This window comes from Phaethon aethereus (genome assembly GCF_964289735.1).
Source record: "Phaethon aethereus genome assembly, chromosome: 5".
Taxonomy (NCBI): domain Eukaryota; kingdom Metazoa; phylum Chordata; class Aves; order Phaethontiformes; family Phaethontidae; genus Phaethon; species Phaethon aethereus.
The window spans coordinates 69684629-69707140 of record NC_138579.1 but is presented as its reverse complement, the minus strand read 5'-3'; the positions used below and the strand labels follow the sequence as shown (position 1 = coordinate 69707140).

The following is a 22512-nucleotide window of genomic DNA, read 5'->3' as shown; positions in this document are numbered from 1 at the left end:
ATTCACATTTAATGTATTTATGTCTGAATTCTTTTATTTTACAGCCATACCCCATTGTTATCATGCTGCATCAGGAACAGAACTTGATATACTTAGTTCATTGAACTGTGTCTTTGAAAAGGTCTGCAATAAAATAGGTTCTGGGATCTCTTGCCTGAGAGATCTTTCTATTCTGTCTACAGCTGCTTCACCAGTCAAGAATACGTATATAAGAACAGTCAAAAGTAGACCCTGATTCATTTGCCTTGAGAGAGAATAATGCTGTAACCATACATTCATGTTTAACAGTACTTAAATCCACTCAGAGTATTCCTGAAGTCAATGGGGTGATTACAGAAAGATGTGTCAGTGGGCATATTCCAGTCCCACCCCCATGCAATAGTCCCATTGAGTTTTATTTTTTTTTCCCCGGAGCTATTTTGATATAAATATACCGGTTAAATGTAGGGAAACAGAAGGAAGCCTTACATTGAACTGTGCCATTATGGCATTGCTTGCTCAGAGTGGACATAAAAGTGTGCCCCTCTTTGTTTTAAAGAAAAAAAAAAAGCTATTTGCTACTGATGAAAGATTAGTTTGTTAGATTTATTAGACGAATAAGAAGGCTATAAGCAGGTAGGATCAGCTTTCTTCACCAAGGAGAGAAGCTGTTACCATGTATTTTTGCCAATTTCAGACTTCAATCAGGTAATGTCAGACTTAATTGTGATCTTGAGATACTCATTCGAAAGGAAGATTGAGTGAATGGCCCTATTTCAGAGGCCAATAAACTACAATCAGCATGGATCTATTGACTAAAATGAACTGTTCATTGGCTGTGCTGTTCCTGACCTTAAGCAGGATTATGTATTTGTTGAGCCCATACTAAATAGTTGCAATATACTGAATATCTTTCACAGTTTTGAGAATTGAAAACATATATCATTTAACAGGAGGAGTCAGTAGCTTTGTCACACTGGTGGTGAGCAACTTTCACCTTCCTGCTGTTTATGGTGACATCTCAGCAAATACTACAGCAGTAACATCTAGCCAGAAACAAGCCAGAAGCACTTAGAAACTACTGACTTTTTAACAGTCGGATCTTGTGCTAGTGGGTCTCCTTCTAGATGTGTGCTCCTGGTATCCTAAATGAAAGACTGACGAGAGACCCAGGATGAAATATTTGGCATGATTGTTTATTACTCTGTGTCTGTGTGTCCGTGCATGCGCTGAGCACCATGGCATTAGGGATGTGAAGTGAATTAAAAACAAGTCACAATGAAGTCAATAGGTGACAGACGGTAGTTATATTTGGGTTCCTGGCAATACTCCTGCCTCTGCCTGGCATCATTTACTGATGTATTTTTAAGTCTTGTAATTTTTTTTAGTTCTTCTTTTTTTTGTAGTTCAAAGATTGCAAAATTGGAATGTGAGGGGTGACCTTGGCAGTAGTGAAGGGAATTAGCTGCAAACCCCGAGGATCGAATTCATCCAAGTGTAACTGCTGAAACTGGCAATGCAGTCTACTCTGAATTAGACTCCCCGCCGCCCCCCCCCCCCCCCCCCCCGCTTTTATGTTGTTTTTATAAACAAATACCGCTCTGATTTTTTTAACTCTGTGTATCTCACACCTGGGACAGACTAGTCTTTGTCCCATATTACTGGCCTCAAGCAATTTGTAGTGTTACTGGAGTGTTTCCAAAATAGCCTGTATCTTCTGATCTTTCTGTATTGGAGCAGGGGTGTGGTACAAACATAAATTATTTAAATTCTCTGCAAAATTGCAAGGAGGAGCATCTCACTGTATACGAAATTGAGCAGCACAGAGCAGTCTTCACGGAGAGTAAAGAGACTGCCTTCCTGTGCCAGCCTTGGCGCACAAGGAAAGCATTACGGGTAAAAAAAAGCATACACAGTGGAACAAAATTTGATGCTAATGGCTGTATGTAAAGCCATGTGCCAAAAAGTCAGGCTCTTAGGCTGTCTTAAAACCTTGCTGCTGCTTATGCGCTGGTTTCCATGGACAATAGTTAAGGATGGTCTGAGAAGTCTCAGATGGCACAGCTACAAGCATGCAGGGGGACAGGTCACCTCAAAGTTTACCCATTTCAAGTAGACCCGGGCAACCTGCTCTAGCTGACCCTGGTTTTTGAACAAGGAGGGTTGGACTAAACAATCTCCAGGGGTGCCTTCCAACCTCAGCTGCTCTGTGCTTCTGTGGTTCTAATTACAGTATTTGTCCCTTAAAGTTGTTTTACTTGTGTCAGGTTGGTAACTTCCCAATCATCGATAGGTCTCAATACATTCGTTCCTAGGAGCTTTTCAGGCTTTTCAGGTGGACAGCAGGCAGTAATTGATCCTTACCACCTACCTAGAGAAGTAATAAGGCATCTGACAGTCTTTGTCCTGTGAGTTACAAAACATGCATTTGAAAAACAGTATTTTCTGCTTTCATAAGCATTTTACAGTAGACCTCAGTGCTTGGTGGAAATCCCCTGAAAGACTGGCTTTGACCTAAGCCATTTCTGGCGAATGTCCCCTATGTGTAAAAATGTTTGAAAACTAGATAGATGATCTTTGTCTCTCTTGTTTAGCAATGAAGAGATGACAGCCATTGTGCGTGTGTGTGTGTGCGCGCGCTACCACCCTGCAATTTCATTAACTACAGCTACAGCAATTACTGTAAAGATGTCGGTGTTACGTTCTTGGCTTCTGCTGTTAAGTTTCCATCTGTTCAGATAAAAAAGAAGGTGCAAGAAAATGAGAGCCTGGCAACTTAGGTGCCTGGATTCTCAGGGCTGACACAAACAGAAATCTGGGTGCCTGTAGGCACCCTGTGTTGTGTATTGTTTATTGTTTGCAGTTTTATGATGGGAAGACTAAGCAGCAAGCTAGCATCAAAAATGAAGGAAAAATAATCCAGGGGAACTTAAAACAAAACTGGTACAGCATGTGTTACTAAAAAGGCATTATAGAAACACAGAAATGCGTAAGACAAGGTCTCCTGGCTTCTTTTTCCACCTTTTGGACAGTGTCTGCCCATTGAAATAGTAGAGGACTGACTGAGAGTCAAAATTTCTCTCCTTGACTCTGGCTGGTTTGCTGTCAGTTAATATCAGCCTGTCTCTATTTTCCTAGGCATAGATTCTGAAAGACAGTATTGCGATACCAATGTAATGCTCTTCTAATTAATTAAAGTAAAAAGCAGTAACTGGGTGGATGAAAGGGTCTGAGCATATTGCAAAGAACGATGACGGTAACAAGCCGACAAGTTTCTTCTTTTTCAGTAATTGCTGTTTCCAATTGAAGTTAATATTATTTCCTATTGGACTAAATTACAGGCCTTCACTTGCAGAACTTGCCTGTTTCCTGAGGAAAGAGTTAGCTGGTGCTTTAACAAAGGCCACACTAAAGAAAGACACAATTCTGAGCTTTTGCTGTGCAGCAGCCAGGGCTGGCAGGTTGTTGGGGTTTTTGCTGTTATTGTTCCTGACATCTTGGTAACAGAGAGCTAAGAGCTAAGCTCTTCTGAAGAGTAAATGTTTCTGGGTATAATTTATGATAATAGCAACAATCATTCTTTCTCTTTGACCTTGTGGAGATTAGAAACTAAGCTTTCCCTGGGGTAATCCTAGATTGGTATGTCTCTGCTTTGTTTCCTTTTTAAAGGAGACCCTGGCAGTTTGCACTTCCTCGTCATATAGCTACGAGCGCACGTACTGCCATGACTTGATGGTCACTTATGAAGCTAAACTGTACTGTTTTCATCTCATGTTTTTACAGTGAATGCTGAACTGACTGTTTTAAAAAGCATGTCTGCTCTGCAAGACAAATCCTATTCAAATGAGTTACATGTCTGAGCTGATTCAGCTCTGGTTCATGGATTCTTCTGGGGCTAAACAACCTTGTGTTGATAGAGTGCATGCTGGTCTAACGTGTTCGCTTGGAGAGGAAAGAGACTGAGCTGTGTTTTGCTCTTACTGCTTATCAGTGTAAATCTGGAGGGATGCTGCTGAAAGGGGTAGTTTCAGTCTGGAGTTGAACTACTGGGAACTCCAGTTCCACTGAAGAGTTTGTACCTAAAGCTCTTTCTTCCATGGATTAGAAAGTATATCATAATGGCTAGAGAATAGAGAGGGAGACAGAAGCTCTTAAGTTTTTATTCCTAGGCTTTCTGGAAAACTCTCTGCTACTGTGAAGAATTCACTCTGCCATTCCTCACCTCTTTGGCTTCCTTTAGAAATGCAAAAGATCCTTCCAGAGAAACGTGGGGTCCTTCTGAGACCTTTAGAAGTGCTAGGATTTTTCAGTAGGAAAGGATGAGTTGTCCATGATGCAGTACTGGGAGAAGACAGTTAAGCTAGTTGAGAGGAATGTAAGCACATCAGCATGAAATTGTAACAGGACTAATATAACCTGTTCAGAATGTATCTTATTGTAATTATACTGCTTCCAGCATCCAGACTGTGATTAAGAGTTACCTCTGTGCAGCACTGCCCTGTGCCAGGTAGTCAGTGCTCAGTTCCCTGTTGTGGCTGCCAAATTCTTCAGGAAGGATCTCTGAAGAGTTGATGCGTTAGAACATCACAGAAACGTATGTTCCTTAAATGACTTTCCATCTGGGCATCCCATTCTTCCCTATACGAGAAGTTACAATAGTTTAATTAACTCACTTTGGAACCTCTTTTAGTCTGCTAAATTCTCTGTGTTAGGTGCTCAATATGCTTAAGGGTAAGTAGCCAAACTAACTTAATCTAACTGTACATGTAAGAAAGGGCATTCGCCCCAGGATAGTGATAGTTTTGGCTATGTACAGCTTTATTCATGTAATCAGGGCTCAGAGGTACCTGATGTGAAGAAAGGCAAATAAAAACTAGTTTATATCTTAAATAATTTTGCTGCTTCAGTTTTCTTTGAGGTAAAAACTCTGGGAAGAAAGATACCAGTTTCCCATGTTTCATATACATTTTATTGATTACTCTTCCTTTGTGTTTGGAATGCAGAGTACTGGGTATTGACAGAAAGGTTTATTCAAGCAACAGGTAGTGAAGTGTAGAGCAGATGAAGATTTTGAATGATAATATTTTTCTCAACAAGCTGAAAAAAACTAATTGTGCACATTGCACTTGGTGTTAGAAGTGATGCATGTTTAACTTTGTCATTTTTAACACAGCATTCATCGATGCTTCTGTGGTTTTAGATCTGCTTTCTGGCTGCAGAGTTCTAATGGAGCTGAAAAGAAAAAATATCCTTGTAATTTGATATTAGAAACAAAAATTATCATTTTGTCATACTAGTCATTAGCTGAGTGGGTAGCTGGAGCTTGAAATTCCTCCGTGTTCCTGTAGTAACCGCAGTTCTGCACTCTCTGCAATGGTCAAAATTAAGCAGGTCGGACCTGTTGTGAGAACAGGTTTTAGCTGCATATAAAAAACCTCCATTCTCTTACCACCCCTTAGAATGTTTGTCTAATCTCTTCATATAAGACTGTTTAAGCGTGCGTTTTAGAAAGAGAGATGGGCTAACAGATAACCTTGATATGGAGAGTTGTATGACAGTTTGGTTTTTTAATCTACCTCTTGGCCTGTACTGCAGATGTCAATAAACAAACATTGCTAGTGTCTTATTCAGTCATTTGCAAACTCAGCGTAAAATCTGCAACTCTGTAGTTCAGAGTACATGAGAGAGAAATCTTTGGTAGGATGGTAAGTTGCTTTGTAGGAAAGTATTGCTTATGGCACTGTGTGTGCTGCTGGCTTCTGATTTGTGGTAGTGGTCTCGGCAACTGTGTGCATGATTGGGTCAAGATTTGAAGGTAAGTGCCTTTACATCTCTTGTTTGCAAGATTGTCGTTTGTGAAGATTCCCCTTACTTCAACAATTCCTCAAAACACATGTATTTCTACACCAGAAGTTACCTGCTAGATTCTGCAATGCATATGTGGATGACATTGTCCTGAAGAAACTGGGAGAGCAGTTAAGTGAGTTAGCTTTATGAGCTGACAGTGTTTGAAAGACTTGAGACCAGACTTGCCAAAGTTCTTGATATTTTGTCAACTATGGCTGTTGTCTGCAGCGCATCAGTTCATTATAATAGGAACTCTACGACTCCGGCCTTAGATCTATTAGACCTTTTTCTAAGAGAAAGCAACACAGTTTTTATTTACACGTGTCCTGGCTGCATCTTTCTTGATTAGACCAAACTGTTATCTGCTGAAAAATCTCCTGCAGGTATATCCTGAGGTATTGAAACATAATGCTTTTCTTTGAAATTCACTGAAAGTTCATACATTACAACAGTCAAAGCAAGAGACTCTTCAGCAGCAGTGCTGGCAGATCTAAGTAAACCGTGCTGAAAGAAGACTTAGTAGCTGGAATTTGTGGCATCTGCTGAGCAGCACTACAGCTCCAAATGCTGAAATTTAATGCATGCGTACTTTAAATTTAGGATATTTGGAAATGGAGAGAATTTGAGCTTTACCAGTGAAGTCCACCTATTAGAATCCCATAGTTAAGCAGTTATGTCTTCCATTTGTAGTGCTGCTTGGGTTCATTGATATCCATTGATATGGCCATAAAAATCATGGTGATAGAAACATTAAAAAAGTTTGAAATTGGGACATTTCACAATACTGAACACAAAATGGAAGAGTGAAAGGATTTCTAGCCTGGCATAGAAGGACTGACTTCATCACAACAGTGGTTTTCTTTAAATTTAGGACAATTCTGTTGTTTATATTTCTTATATCTATATGCTTACATGATGCTATTTATTTATCTCAGGCAGAATGCAAACGTATAAATCATTATGCTTTCCACTAAAAAACAGAAACACATTCATTCACCACTGGTACAAAACATCTTTGGATGAAACAGAACTCTGTCTTCATTTCTGCACAGCAACTCTTTTCAATATTTTAAGACAAGAACTGAGGAGCAAAACAGAAGATCCGTGAAGATATAGGTGAAATATGTTTATTGAGCAGCTTGCCATTAGGACAAAGTGATGTTCTCTTACAAAATAATAATTTTTAAAATGCCACACTGGCATCTATTTCATCCAGCAGTGGTGTTACTCCTCCTTCTAATCTTTCATTAATGACAGATCTTGTGTGTCTTATCTGGCACTGACTTAGAGAGAAGACTACTGCCTATTCATTCACAAATGCTACATGCTGTGGGCTTGATTGCCTTTTATTCAAGAAAACAGATTCTTAAATTTTGGCTCTTTCGTAAGACCTTCTTTGATTGTAATACAGCAGCCTGCACCTGGATTGTGTAATTCCACTATTGGGTGGAGTGGGTACCTGATTTTAGCGCACACGTACATTATTGTACCCAATAATCAGTTCTTTTCATCGGCATGTATTGGTGTGTTCCTCATGCCTTCATGCTAAATTACTTTCTGGAACTTCTCAGATTCCAGGAATGTGAAAAGCCGAAAGATTACTTAGTTTTTTATTAAGAAAACACAGACGTCAGCATCAGGTGAGATTGACGTTACAAGAAGGCCATGCTCTCAGTAGCATGACATGGCACAGAAGTGTAACATCAGTCAAGCTATAGAAGTTTCATCAACATTTTCTTAGTCCTGAGAATGAAAGAACCGTCTTTTAACCTTGAAATGTCTAACCTCTAGATACCGTTATTTTGTATTTGAAAATTGCTCTTTTGAAATATTAGTTAGGTTTTGGCTTGTGCTGTAAGGTAAATGGGAACCGTTTCCCTATTTATTATGAAAACGCTTTGCTTTGATGAGAATTGTCTTTGTTTAGCTGAACAAGCTTTTGCAGTTATCATTAATTAAACAGTTTTCAGTATTCCAGAACTGCACAAAAATATTTATCTTTCTGGATCTTTGTTCACACAGTTGTTACTCAGGAGCTTCAGGCAATTTTCATAAGCATGGCAATGCTCTGCCTTCAGGATTTTACAAGTGGGCCCTGAAAATTAGTTCTATGATTGGATCTGGCAGATTGGTTTTGGCTTGGGAATCAGCATATGTTTTTAACATATGTATGTTGGCAAATCAGATTGAAGTCATAACTAAGAGGCCTGTTATCTCAATCCTGCTAGTGCTTTTGGGAATTAAGTAGAATGGGCAAAAAAATGATGAAGGAGGAGTCTCAGCACTGGATAGTGAAGAACTGCACTGACCCCAGATAAATCTGCTTGAAGATAGCAGTGTGGTTTTTTTAGTTTGCCAGCGTAGCTGCTGGAATGACCCGTAAGAGTTACCTCTTGGTTTTTCTGCCCACAGGATCAAGGCTAATCCAAGAACAGCAGACAATCCATCTGGCACTATGCCTGTGTTTATCTGTGCCTGTCACATAGCATGCTGTTACAGGCTCATTTCTTTAATGCATGTAGGTTGTATTTGTGTCCTGCTCCAAAATGTACCAGAGTTTTCCTGTGCAGGAGGAATTGTTGCACATGACAAGGTTTCCTCAGTCAGTCTCCTTGGTCCTGGATAACGGGCCTCCACGTGTCAGACTGATTCGGGGGGGGAATCAGACATGCCAGCCATTTCTTATTTTCTGTTAGCCAATGATGCTAATTTTAAAAAAGTAGTAGTATTTAAAACAAGGACACAAAGGGACTTGTTAAGATTTTTCCATGTGAGTTGATTTTGAAGGACAGCTGAAAGTTTGAGGCAATGTGTGACCTGCCGTGTAACTCAGCACCGGCCAGTTTGGGCTTTTAGAAACTTAAATGGTAAGAGCAAAAATGACAAACAGCAATTTCTGAGGGGCACGCAGATGCAAAGCATCCTTTCTGCGGGCCGGGGCAGGTCTGAGGGGCAGCAGCGAGGTATATTCCCACCCCACCGGCCCAGCAGAGGCAAGCACTGCTGCCTCCAGAGCCACTGCTGTAAAAGTGCTGGGCCACGTTAGATCTTGTCCAGAAAGCATTTTGTGCTTACAAAATGGAAGACTTGCAAACCAGGGTGATCACCTTTTTATAAGAGCTGGGAAAGGCTTAACAGATCTGATGTAAATGACCTGGCCAGAGCCACTGTTCTGTGGTGGGAAGAGCTCGTGCCTCAGTGATGATGCAAGGATGCTCTCGGTCGGTCAGAGATGGGACTTGAGACCCAGGTCCTTCGGAGGAAATCCGTAGAATTGACCTCTGCAAGTCTGGTGGTACAAGCTCACGTGCATAGGTCACTGGCAAGTGCTGTTTTCTGTGTCTAACATGAGATTCGGCAAGTCAGTCCTCATAGTTGCACCTGATCTTCTTGCAAGTGATTTAAACATAACGGCTGTATATTAATTGAGGTCAAGGCTGCAGTTAGGTCCAGAGTCATGCAAAAATAGTTCATCTCCCGGACTGTTTGCAGTAGTTTTCAGCTTACGGATAATCTTAGGATGTTGAGGATTTGGGAGGAGCAAGAGGAGCATGATCGGTAGTTTCCCTTCCTCCAGGTTTCCTCTATTGAGTTGGCTGCTCGCAGTGCCTGTCAGGGATCAAACAGCTCTGTGTGCATTTGGGGGAGGCAGATGGAAGTCAGTCACATCCTTGACCACAAAGCTATGACCATATTGTTGTACTTAAAACTATCGTGTATATCTATCTGACTCTTATCATCAACTACTACACAATTTAAGTTGGTTTTAATTATTTTCAGTCTGTCTAGAAACCAAGAGCCCCTTCTGCCACAGCATACAGATGTTACAAATATGTTTTTCTAATGAGACAAATGGCACATTCCAGAGCAGCACAAGTACTTGTTTTCAGCTTGAAAATGGAATCTTTTCCCTGGTGTTAAAACAAAGTTTGTAAAATGTGATTATAATAAATAAGCTACAGACTTGAGGGTCTTTTTTAAGATTCATAGTGAGTTCCTAATGATTCCTTCATGTTTTTTTTAAGTGAGCTTGAATTTAGTTTTTCCTTTGGTTTGCAGTTAACATGGAGTAAAACCTGTCTGATGCTGCACCTTATTTCTAAGTGTGGTTTGCAGGCAAGGGCGGAAAAGGTGGTATTTCTGTCTGTGGTTACTAGGATTGCTAAGAAAGATCAGAGATGCCAGTTCTAGATTTAAACTATTCTTGTACCATTTTATAGTCTATAAGCAGAGGAAACTGAAGGCAGATTCAGTGGAGAAAAGATCCCAATAAATATAATATTATCCAGATGTTTTTCATTCCATTAGCATCTGAAGGATAACTCGCTAAGCTGTGGAAGTTAATGTCATGGCATATCCAAGCCAAGATCTTAGTAACTTGATAATGATCCACTAAAATTTGAGAGCCTTTATCTTCTAAGATGTGAGCGAATCATTGTTTCAAGGGAGTTGAGAAGAAAACTTTCTCTTTGGGCCAGTTGACTGTGATTAAATTTCTTCTTCCTTTTCTGTGAAGATCTGGGACTGCTTCGAAAGACATGGCATTTGTTGAGACGATCCTTGAATCAGATCCAGCATGGTAATTTCTCTATTTTCTCTGTAAATGTGGGAGGTTTTTGCAAATTCAGTAAGATATTTTGAATCTGAAAGTCATGTTTCCTGACTTAAGCTGGTTGTATTTTGGAGTGAAGATTTTGTGTTTTTCTAAATCATAATTTCTGTTGTTATTTTATTCACATATAATTACACACTCAGAGAAATTTTTTTTCTCCAGCTTGAAAAGGAGGGTTAGTGTTTGAGAATCCAAACTGTAAATATGCCACTGTTTTCCACATCAACATGACATGGTTTAGGTTTTGGATACTCTGTCTTGCCTCAGAGTCTTTTCCCTTCTCCAATTAATGAGACTTCACTTTGTTTTCTTTTTGACTCTGTTGCCGTCCTTGGCGTTTTTCCATCTTGGTGTTAAGTTCAAACAACACATCTTCTTCTAGCCGCGCTCCTACATGATTCGCCATTTGGTTGCAGGTTAGTCTTACTCCCACTGTTTTTCCCTTACGTAGCTCTGCTTATTGCATGTGGGTCTCCCAGCCTTGAAAAGCTGTGAAAAAGCCTGCTTGGCTTACTCGGCGATCCGGCAATCGCTCCCAGTATCTCTGCCAGTCACATTACTCCCTCCTCTGTGTGCACCTGCACAATGTGACTTTTAAGATTATTCCTTCAAAAAAAAAAAAAAAAAAAAGGCAAGAGAGAACAGGTAAGACTAAGCTATAAGCTTTTATAGCTGTTCTTCACTGACTTGGTGTTACTGACTTTGAGGTAATTTTAGGGTAATATGGGACTGAACCATAGAGTTTGGTTCCAGCATTAAACTCAAACATCAGCTCACCACACTGAAAACCCTTCTTTTTTTTTCAGTCCTTTGCAAAAAACCACAACGATCTCTAAAGTTTTGGGATTCTTCTCTGCACGTAGCCTCTGTATAGTTTCAGTAAGTCAAATACGGGCAAATTATCATGGCTTACCCTACTCTGACCCTAAATATTCTGATAATTACACGTGTTTTGCAATGCTAAAGTTTGCATGTGTTTTAAAATGTTAGCAGGGGCTTATAGAGCAGTTGTTACAGAGGAAGGGAGGAGAAAGCTTGTTCAGTCAAACCATTTAGAAGAATATGGGACAGACTGGATGGGAGACTGTCCATTGCGTGTGTGCTCGGGAGCAGCTCAGACTGCCAAGAGGGAGACAAATTTTGCTGTTCTCGTCTGCTTCCATTAGGACGGTGTTTTCTTTCCTGCTTTAGAAGGAGGAGATTCTTGTTTAGAAGAACAAGGCTTTTCTTTCTTGATGTTCCTGTCACTGTTGGCTCCCTCTTTGTTTTGCTGTAGCAAAGCAAGAGGCAATGAAAAATAGCACAGGAGGAGAAGAGAGGTGGCTGCAGGGAAAATGTCTCCTCATCACCTTGCTCCTCCTTTCTTCAGCAGTTTTGTCACTGGACCTTCCTGAGGACCCAGGCACGAGGGAGGAATTTGATAGCATGGCTCTTTCTTCTGGGAAGACCTACTGTTTTTATCTGAGGTAGCAGCTGTTCCTCACCTCTGCGAGTCAAGCTCCAAGTGCGTTGTCCTAGCACTCAATGCAGAGGAAGGTTGACATAATTTTCGAACTCCTGTGGAGGTCTTTCCTCTTTTGCATACAACCTCCCTCTGCCAAAAATGTCTTGGCCCCAGGGCTGTTAAAAATCCTCAAAGAGCCCTCTTTGGGGACTAGTTTCTTTTTGATGCATGAGTTAACACTGAAAGTCTGTGATCCCACAGCACATTCTCAAGGACTGCAGCACATGATCGCCACATGCCTGTCATGTCCTAGGCCATTCTAATCAAATGAGCGTAGTACATTTTTCAGGAAGAAGTTACAACCTGCTATCGATTCTCTGCCAAGTGCTGCTGCCATCATCCTTCTCCATTATGTCTAAATAAAACAACATGTTTTAGTTCAAATGAGGGGGGAAAAGCCCACAATAGAGTCCATCCTTTCTCAGAGCACATCTCACCCAGCTCCAACCTGATCCCCATGGGAACAGAGCAGCTGTCCAATTCTAAATGGAGAAAATTTCAAAGAACCTATGGATAAAATACTGACAGCACATGACCGTATCAGACGTTACTGCGATTCTTTACAAGCTGTATAGTAGATGAGTGGTGTCCATTTTAGTTTCCACTGCTGTGTACTTTCCCAGTTTACACGTGGCATCGCTCGAAGACAACTTCATGGCAAGAAACTGAAGAAAGCCATGGTGGCATTCTTCATAGAAATCAGAGAGCATGTGTCCCTAGTGAACTACTGCTGTGAGTGACAGTTTCCCAGGGCTGGATCACTTCATGTGCAGAATTTAATGAGCTGCCAAATGCTTCTAAATGTCAGAAAGTCCAGAGGAAAATGCGCAGTACGGACCATGGCGCAGACAGAAATGCAGAGACAGAAATTAATTCTTTAGCTTGCAGCATCTCCCAGTTAATTTTCCATGAAGGTTTCTTCCCTTCCCCTCCTCCAGTGTTTTTCAGACTGTGAAATGATCAGTGTTTCCCTAGAGGCAGATAGACACCCAGGTTAAGACCCATAGGGATGATAATTGCATTTATTTTCTAGAAAATGAATAATTGCATTTATTTTCTTAGTGCAATGCAACTCAGTGTTGGCATTTCATTCCGCTGAACTGCATCTCTTCCTTTCCGCTCAGGTCATGTGATAATACTGCGTAGTTGATACAGTGTCAGTGAGTGAAGTAACACAGAGCTGTTCCCGTGAGCATGCCAACGCGGACAGCATGAAAAAAGGAAATAGCTGGATAAAAGAAGAGGGGGCGGGGTGTTGGGGGGGGATAGAAGGCCCATCCTCAAGCAAGAAATTTTCAAGAGAAGTAAAGCTTTTACAGCAAAATAGAAATTGAAATCAGTGTAGTCACTCCTGATAGAATAATTTATCCAACTCGCACAGGAATGCCAGTGGTGGGGCTGGGACAAATTAGGATAGCGGTATGAGGGAAACTTCCTGACATTTCTTTTTGCAATCCAAAGTCTGCTCTCCTTCACGCACAGAGTAACTAGGCAGTCTGTTGAGCTGTGAGTTTTAAAGCTTTTGGAAAAATCTGTTGAGATTAAAAAAATAAACAAACAAACAAAAAATCTTTCTCCTTCCCATTCCTCCCAAACCAGGTTTTCCACAGTCAAGGTCTGCTTGTGCACGCAAGCCATTTATAACCCTGGCACATGTGAATTTTTTACAGAATGGAAATTTCTTGATGATACGTGTTATTTCCGGTGCAGACTCAATGGTATTTTTCTGTTGGCCGACCACAGTCTCTTGCTGCCCAGTGCAGTGTGTAACAGTTACCAAGGTTTGGCTCGTTACCTGGTACGATGATCAGGACCGCGCTGGATGGATGTGGTTCTCTGTCCAGCAGTGTTCCCGTCACGAGAGTGTTGGGGAAACTGTGATGTGGCCTAAATAGCTTATCTACCACAAAAGGTGGTAGACATAATCACTTGTAAGATGAGTTTTTGCATTGCTCCTGAGGTGTTCACCCCATCTAACTCCAAGTAGTTATTTCTGGTGCTTTTAGCCTACCTAGCCTACCTCTCTGTCCTCACCATGTTTCGGGAGCTTTGAATCCTATACTAGAGGCTCTGCTGAGTAATTAGAAAGTCTAGGTAATTAATTTAGGCTCCTCCCTTAAGTGCCTGAATTTAAAAGGTGTAAAAGCCTCTGTTGTAGGCCAGATGAGGGTTGAAGTTCTCTGGAACATTCTGCTGAAAGGCAGCTCCCAGAGCCTGTTGCGGATTGCTGCCCTTCCCTTAGGGAATTCAGTCAACTCTGAATGGTCTGTGCTGGAGTGATTCATCCCGTGTGTCTGGGACAAGTTAGAAAGCCTAAACAGGTTGGGGGATTTGAGCTGGACTTCAAGAAAGTCTTTCATGATGAGCTATGGAGTATTTCGAAGTGATGAATGTAGCAGGCCTAATATTTTGATTGTTTGACATAGAAGTAAACTGATAAAAGCAATAAGTAGATGTCCTGTTAAAAACACCCTTGCATTGGCAATGCAGGATTGATCAGATGCTTAAGAGGACCTCTGATTTTGTAGATGCTGCTTCGCTACTCAGAAGAAGAGAAGGAGCGGAGGGAAAAATGGTGCACTTGTTGGTAAAGAGATAATGGCAGTGTCTCAGAGTGCACCTTGCAACTGGCAAAATGGAACAGATGGCACATATTTTACAGAGTGGAGTTATTCCACCCTGAAGGATGTTCGAAGTCATACAAAGGGAGTTCTGCTTGCAAATCCCGTTATTGGTAAATAGTTTCAAATGGGATTGGTGCTGCTTACTCTTACTGTGCTCACATATGTGCGCACGCATGTACATGCACAGCTTTGAAAATGCCTTTCATGGGTTCAGCTGCTTTCATTAATGACAAAATCATTTTATATTTTCTGGTATGTATCTTTTTTTCGCTGAACTTTGTAAAATAATTGGTACTTTCTCCCCTCAGTTATTTTCTTTTGAATGCTTAAATGAAAAAGGATTTTTTCCCAGCATTAATAAATTTGTTACTGGAAATGGGAAAGGTGTTTTCAATTACAGCTGGCACTTCTGAGCCTTCCCCAGGGTGGCAGGTATCCCTGGGGAAAAATCAAGCAAATAATACATGAGTCTGAGAGTATGGATGGATGAGATTATGTTGTGTATGAGAGTATTATGGTACCCATATATTATTGTGTACCCATATATTATTGTGTAATACCAGTACTGTGTTCATTCTTACAGCAGGAGTAAAGGGGACCTCTTCATAAGCTAGTCCTAAATGGCTATTGTTGCTATTGTTATTACCTTATTTGTATTCCTTTATTGCCTTGCAACCCTTCATATCAAGTAAAACCTCACTGTGTTGGATGCTGTACAATTAGGAACAGATGGATTGCTCTTCCACAAATTGCTTACAATTTAAGTAACGTACATTTATCCTTGCACAGAGATGTCTCCATATTAGTTGTTATCTTTTTGATTCTACTCATTCCTCCTTAGCAAAGCAGTTCACATTAAAACGTAGCTGCATCAGTCTGCTGCGGTTTAGAGGGTCAGTTGTGCAAAAATGGAGGCTTGAGCTCTGCGTGTAAGAATGTAGGATGTGAAAAGCCATCAGAGAGTGATAATGTAATGTAAAAATCAGTGGAGGTAGTACTGAATTATCCTGGTTTAACCGCAGTTTCAAATAATCAAGAATATTTTCAGTGTTACCGAGTGAGCGGTGGAGCAGCCTGTACATATGGATTATTTAGAACAATTGACACAATTACTACACACGCACCCCTGAGATGAGAGCCCTTCTGACCCAAAACAAAGCATTGGCCACTTGAGCTAGGAGGGCCTGACCTACAGCTAGTGGTTGTAGAAGTAGGTCCCTTATATTCAGTCTGGCCCTATTTCCCACAGGGTAAAATGTATTGCATGAAACCAGCATGTCCTGGCATGACCCCATTTTGGGTAAGAAGCAGTTCAGATAACCAAGGCTGAGCAGTTCCAGCTCCTTCCACCTGCTGTGACCTGCCAGTCTTGCTGAGCACAGGGACAGAGTTTGCCTCTGCAGGTGGCTTTTATCTGTGCCAGCCTCCCACAAGCATGCTCAGGAAGCGACAACGTGTGCTTTTGCATCGCAGGCCAATGTTGACTATGATGGATTTTTTTCCATGTTTGCACAGACCCTTCATGCTCCTGCCGCCGCTGATGGAGTGGATGAGAGTGGCCATCACCTACGCTGAGCACCGGCGCAGTTTAACTGTGGACAGTGACGATATCAGGCAGACAGCCAGACTGCTCTTACCTGGACTGGACTGCGAGCCTCGGCAGCTAAAGTATGTGGACTAAGCCTTATAAGCAACTAAAGTAATTGTAACTTCTTATGATATTCTTCTTGCTATAGTTCATGGGAGCCAGATCTCAAGAACTATACAGGCAATACATGTTTAACCTTTTAGTATTCCAAGAGATAAAGAAACTTTGGCTGCACTCTGCAGCTGGGGTAGAAAGATTTTTGTCTTGCCAAAGTTATGTAGGAAGAATGAGACAGAGAAGGGTTGAAATGCTAGTATTTGGGGTTTTTTTTGTGCCTCGGCCTTAATTACAGGATTATTCTTTGCTTTTTGAGATACCTTGGTGAAAAGTATCGGTACCTTTTAAAATCTTCCCCTCACATAGATATTGAACAGGGATTTATAATTAGCTTGGTTCATTAGCACATCATAGATATTTTATTCAGCATTTGTAGTCCTTTAAGTTGCTGTCATTATTTTGGTTTTGATACCAGGGTTACATCTTGAACTTTAGTATAAGATAGATCCCTGTTTCTTAAGTGAATTTCGTCCCCCATATACCTTTGGGTTAAATGAGTGGGTGGGATACATTAATAATACTTTTATCATGCTCTTAAGTGATGAAATGATCACCTGTAAAGAAAAATATGCCATTACTCTTAGAATTATTTTTCATGAACAACATAAGCAATGGGAGGCTTTTAATCAGGAGTCCTGAATCTGTTTTTGTTGCTTTTTACCTTTTCCTTCTGGCAGCCAAAAAGGCTCTTGCTTTTTGCTACATCTCTGTCTCCCCCTTTGTGAATTGAAGAGTAGTACTTATTACCCACAAAACCTAATGCAAAGCTAAATTAGCTGGTGAGTACGGTGGTGCAATTAGATAACTGAGTGTTTCTTCGGCTGCAGCTGACTCCTAGTCTTACTCTGAGCTCTCGGTTCCTGCCTTTCTCCTGAGACGTGGTACATGACCGACTGAGAGTGCTGCCAGTCTTTTTAAAAGTGAAGTTAAACAGGTGACCCTCAGCAGTTATTTAAACTCCTTGGCTTCAGACTGGAAGGGAGCAGCTGAACTTGGACTTCACGTCCACGAAGCAGGAGTTGTACACTTAGCCCTGGAACGCTTTTCTTCTCACTTTTCTCTGCCAGTGTACGTGTGCTCTGTGTCAATTAAAGCACACACCACTCTGGCTTAACATGTGGATGGTAGGTGCTAGTGTAGGCAACTTAATATGAGCTAAATTGATTTTACATATGTGCCTAATGCTTGCCAAAACCTTTGAAACTCTTTGATGAAGAGTACTGCAGAAGACTAAACTATAATCACAAGGACTTCCAGTCAGTTTCATGGTTTTTCTTTTAGTCTCTCCTTTAGAAAGAACTTTGGATTTCAAAACGGAATCCAAACCTTCCATTTCAAAGGCACCCCACTCTCTCTCTGCACTGTTTTTTTTGTGTACATTAACATACAAAACAAAGGTAGTCCCTTACTTTATAGATCGAATACCTTAAAAAGCAAACAAAAAAGAGGGCAGGGATTTGAATGGTTGTTTTTCCTGCTGATGTGAACTAAAAAGAAAGACTTGGAGACAGCCTTTGTGAAAATGAGGTTCACCTCAGTAACTTCAAACTGAAGCCATAACGATACAGTTATGAAATTAAGGTCTCAACAGAAACCTCAGAGGTCCAAAACAATGCAAGCAATAGATAAAAGTGAGAAGCAGGTAGAAAGGGCCTCAGCCACACTATGGGGGATATTCAAGCATAAGATAATTCAGTTGCTGTGGTGTTAAGGGTTAGCAGTACAGGCCCGGGGAAGGAATAATGTTCGAGGTTTCTATCCAGTTTGTTGTTGTTACAGAAGGAATGGCAATTCTGTAAGAAAACTAAGATCTCTTCATACCTTTTACCTCACCAAACTGTTCCTCCATAGGGATGTGTGCAGTGTGCATTCCCTGCAGGTGAAACAACCTCTGCTTTAAAGTAACACATCATCTTTGTAGTAGAGGACAAAAATCAAAGTTAATCTTGAGCAGGTCTTTGTTCTGAACTGTCTTGCCCGAGTTTTATTTTCAGAGGTCTAAGGATGTTCTGTGATGTGTGGTATGAGAGAAAGGGCATTGTCTTTTTGCTGCATGAAAGTTTTAAGCTAACAGGAAAAAAAACATTATGAGAGTGCAGTGCCTTGTTTCCAGTGCCCATTACACAGTCCTTTAAAGCAGTCATTTGTATCCAGCCATTACAGCACATTCTGGAGAGAAGGAAATCTCGGAACTGAAGCCAAATTTATCCCTGGCTTGCTGGTTGACTATAGGCAAATTGCAACTCGCTTTTCCTCATGGTGTGCAGGCTAAAAGTCATATAATGATAGTTCCTTGCAGTGGTGATGCATCAGGTAGGGTATGATGAAATCCCTGAAAGGGAAGTTGTGCAGAAGAACAAAGTATAATTAGTATAACCTGAAATTCAGACCTCTAATATCTATTCTTTGACAGAGACTGCTTGTGCAGTATAGTCTTCCACAACAACTGTTTGTGCCTTAGTGGATGAAGCCTTCTAAATATGATGCTCTCAGTTCATGTTTGCCAGACAACTTTTAAAAATCTTCAGTACTCACCTGCTACTGGTTAAATGATAATATAGGTGGGTAAATGCTAGTTTGCAGAGAACTGTGTTCCTTTTCCACCTACTTAAATAAAAATGTTGGGATTTTAATATTAAGTTATTATCACACATTGCTTTTCATTATTATTATTTTTTCCTCACTGCGGGACAAATTTAAATCCCTCACTACCAGTAGTTATAGTAGTAGTCACTGCTTATGAAACCCAAAGAGCACACCAGGCTCCTGCTCCTTCTTCAACCTATCCCTTCCCAAACCAGGACCTCAGCCCTATCCGTTTCCCGGCTCTCTGGGCTCTTCCTCCCTGATGTCTCTCGGTCCACCTTCAGTTCTTCAGTTTCTCCCCTGGGCACACATAGGAGCTGCTCTCTGGGCAATTGCAGGAGCACAGGCTTTACCCGAGGAAGCGTGCAAGAGTTTGTCTCTCTTCTCCACAGGATAACAACTCACACATGGAAAACCTGCTGTGGTTACAGCTGCTGCACAGCAGTTGTGCGTATGTGAGCTCTCCCCCCCGGCTCTTGTAGGATGCTCTAACTTTTATCACACTCTAAAAGAAAAAGCTACTTTGCATCTATCATAGAAGAGCATCCTGTCAAGCTACCGCTACAGAACAGCAAGTATAGAGTAACTTTTGCATGGGCTGAGCCTGCAGGTCCCCCAGGAGTAAAGCTCACAAATTACAACTTCAAATTCTTGTGCCTGAACTGGTCTCCTGGCAGCTCAGCACCAAGAACTACGGTCCACCTTTTTACTAGGTCTTTCTGCCAGCTCTGTGCATCTGTTTTGTTTTGCTGTTCGTTCTGCAGGGCTCATCGGTGAATTGTCCTCCACCACCCTTGCTCCAACAGTGCCTGTAAATAGCACTGAGTGGAATCATGCCTGTTAGCAAAACAAAATCATAGGATCATTTAGGTTGGGTAAGACATTTAAGATCATCAAGTTCAACCGTTAAATAGAAACAAATAGAAACGATGTGCAAAGACAGGTACCTTCAAAAACTTTTATTTTCTGAGGTTCACTGGATTTCAAGTGATGTCATTTTATGTCACTTTTTTTACATAGGATTTTTCTTCTTTTCCTTTTTCTTCTTATTATTATATAAAGTCATTGTATCATAATCCACATAATATTGTAGCATCATGATACTGTACCAATTACCTTAGTAGAACAAGATTATTAATTGACTAGCCCTAGCTCTAGGATTTATGTAAGCTTAGCATTTTGCCTTCGTGTCTTCTTGTGCTCTGTACTGTGTGTGTCCTAACCTAGTATCTGGGTACTTCAGAGAGCTTGTCTTCTGATACATAGTTTTGCTCAGCTACCTTGGAGACACATTTTATTTGCAGATATATTTCCAAGGAGCTAGTGACTCCAAGACTGTCACTTGGCTTCCCTGCTGACTGTTCCCCAGATTGTACCCTGATGTAGTTCCTTTCTGAAAGCAGCTGAGATGCTGGTTTCCCCTGTACGATGTGACCGGTCACCAGGCTGTGGAGGGTTCTTTGTTAACTCAGCATATTGTTCATAGCATCTGCTCACCATTTGTCATCCACCATCAATGCAAGTTCGGAAGCATTAGAAAATGACCAGCTGAATTAAAACGTGAATAAGATTTGTTTTGAATCTTCTACGTGAAGTGATGAGTGTTTTACTTATCTGGCAGGCTGTACAAAGTTTCCAGAAGAGGTTAGACTTGTTGAAAGAATCTCATTTTTCAAAGGAACTTGGCAGGCTGATATCTCACTTACTGAGGGTTTGCACAAGAGCCTGTGTTGAATACCAGACAACTAGTAGAAAAGGCATTCACCCTGAAATAACATCAAAGGGCTGACCATGTCGGTGCCCAGCTGAGATGGGAAACACCTCTGCTTTGGCAGTGTTTCTTCAGTGAAGGAGATACACTACCAGGTTTGGAATTCAGAAGTATCTGAGCTGATAACCAGAGGATTTACAGTAAACCCTGGGCTCCTTCCAAATGACATAAAGGTCCTTTGATAGTCATCTAAAGGATAAGGATTTAATAGAGCCTCATAGAAATGTTAACACACTTCCTTTTATTGAAGTGTTGGAAAAGAGTTGAGAATGTTCCACTACCTAAATTTGATTTTGATTTCTTTTTTTTTTTTTTTTAATTTTAATTTTTTTCCCTCAGAATAGAATAATTATCTTCTTTCAGAAATGCCTTTTATTTCAAAATAATAGCTAGTCTGGTAGACAGACAGCATAATTGTTTCATTCTAGAACTACACTGGTATTTTATTATATACACTTACTCTCCACCTCTTTCTTCGCCTTGCAATATGTTTTTATAGATGTTTGATGGACTACCCTTTAACAAGCAGGAAAATACAAATATGATATACAAAATATATCGAGCTAATTATGTAAAGCAACTGGGTTTTGGTGGGGTTTTTTTGTGAGAAGCAGAACGAAAAAAACCTTTGTAGGTTTGCAGCCTGTGACACTGGCCCCAGCACAATAACCTCGCTGCTGCAGTAACCCTGGTTGCTCGGTGCCCGTTACGGTACGGGCATATTCTGGCATCCCCTTTCTGTTTTGCCGGACAAGATGTAGAAGAAGTGGTGCCTGGTCCAGAGCTACCCTTGTAGTGAGGGGCTGGGTGGAAAATACCACTCTTGGCAAGGAATAAGGACTTCTTCCTGCCTTTCCCTCAGAGGAGGGGACCGACGAGGTTTCTCTACTTGGACACCATTTTAAACTTTTTTCCCAATGTTTACGTGAAATTACTGTGTTTCTCTAAGAACTAAAAGTTCTATCTCCAGTATGAGTGAAGCTAGCCAGATTTTTCAGAAATGATTACACAGTAGGGAAGCTCTAAGATAGGTAAAACCATGGAAATTCATAAGCCTGATTTCTGTAGGAGATGGGGACAAAAAAAAAAAGAAAAAGAATGCAGAAACTATTTTGTCTTTCACAGACCTGAATGCTGCTTTAGTTCATTCCGGAGACTGGATGCTAAGGCTGCTACTGAAAAATTCCAGCAGGATCTGGGTTTCCGAATGCTAAACTGTGGAAGGACAGATCTGATCAACCAAGCAATCGATGCACTGGGACCTGACGGGGTTAACACCATGGATGATCAGGTATGCCATATAACCACACACACACACAAATTCTTTGCATGAACAAATTGCATGTTCCTTTCCATGTGGCAAATGATCAGTACACGAGGTCACAAGTGTTAGTTGCCTCTCCAAAGCTTTTCTAATTCTAGCTTGTATTTTAGTCTGCAAATGTATCCCTTAAAAAACAAAAAAATAACCCCTGCAAAAGCCAGCCAAAGCCTAGAGTGAATTGTTTCTTTATCAGCTGGAATGTAGGTCTGTTCCGTGGATGGCCTGTCTCAGGCACTGATGGAGGACAGGTTAATACGCTGGCTGCGAATGGCAAGTGTGATGTTGCCTTAATGCTAAGACAATGTCAAAACAAAGTGGTGTTTGCCAGTGACACTCTCTTCTGGTTCAACAACCCAAATGCAGTCTGGGTCAGTGATGAGTGACCAAAAGGTGTTACTGTCTGATGGCTTTCAGGCGCGAAGAGAGTTACATGTTCTCAGCACGGTCTGACGTATAAGAGGCAGCACCGAGAACCCCAGTGGCATTGGTATCAGTCAGTATTAGCGTTGTTTTAAGTCCATCATGCTGATGTGTCTATTTTTTCATTTTTACCTATTCCC

At 41.0% G+C, this 22512-nt stretch overlaps 1 protein-coding gene across 1 annotated transcript in view; it reads left to right on the top strand.

Moving 5' to 3' along the window:
* The window catches only part of ABTB2 (ankyrin repeat and BTB domain containing 2), a gene marked incomplete at both ends in the record, with an annotated part of 131674 nt that overhangs the window by 93106 nt on the left and 16056 nt on the right, over positions 1-22512 (top strand). Inside the window, 2 exons of the mRNA XM_082000687.1 lie at positions 16082-16234; positions 21754-21919. Coding sequence (XP_081856813.1) covers positions 16082-16234; positions 21754-21919 — 319 coding nt within the window. The remainder of the gene's footprint in view (positions 1-16081; positions 16235-21753; positions 21920-22512) is intronic.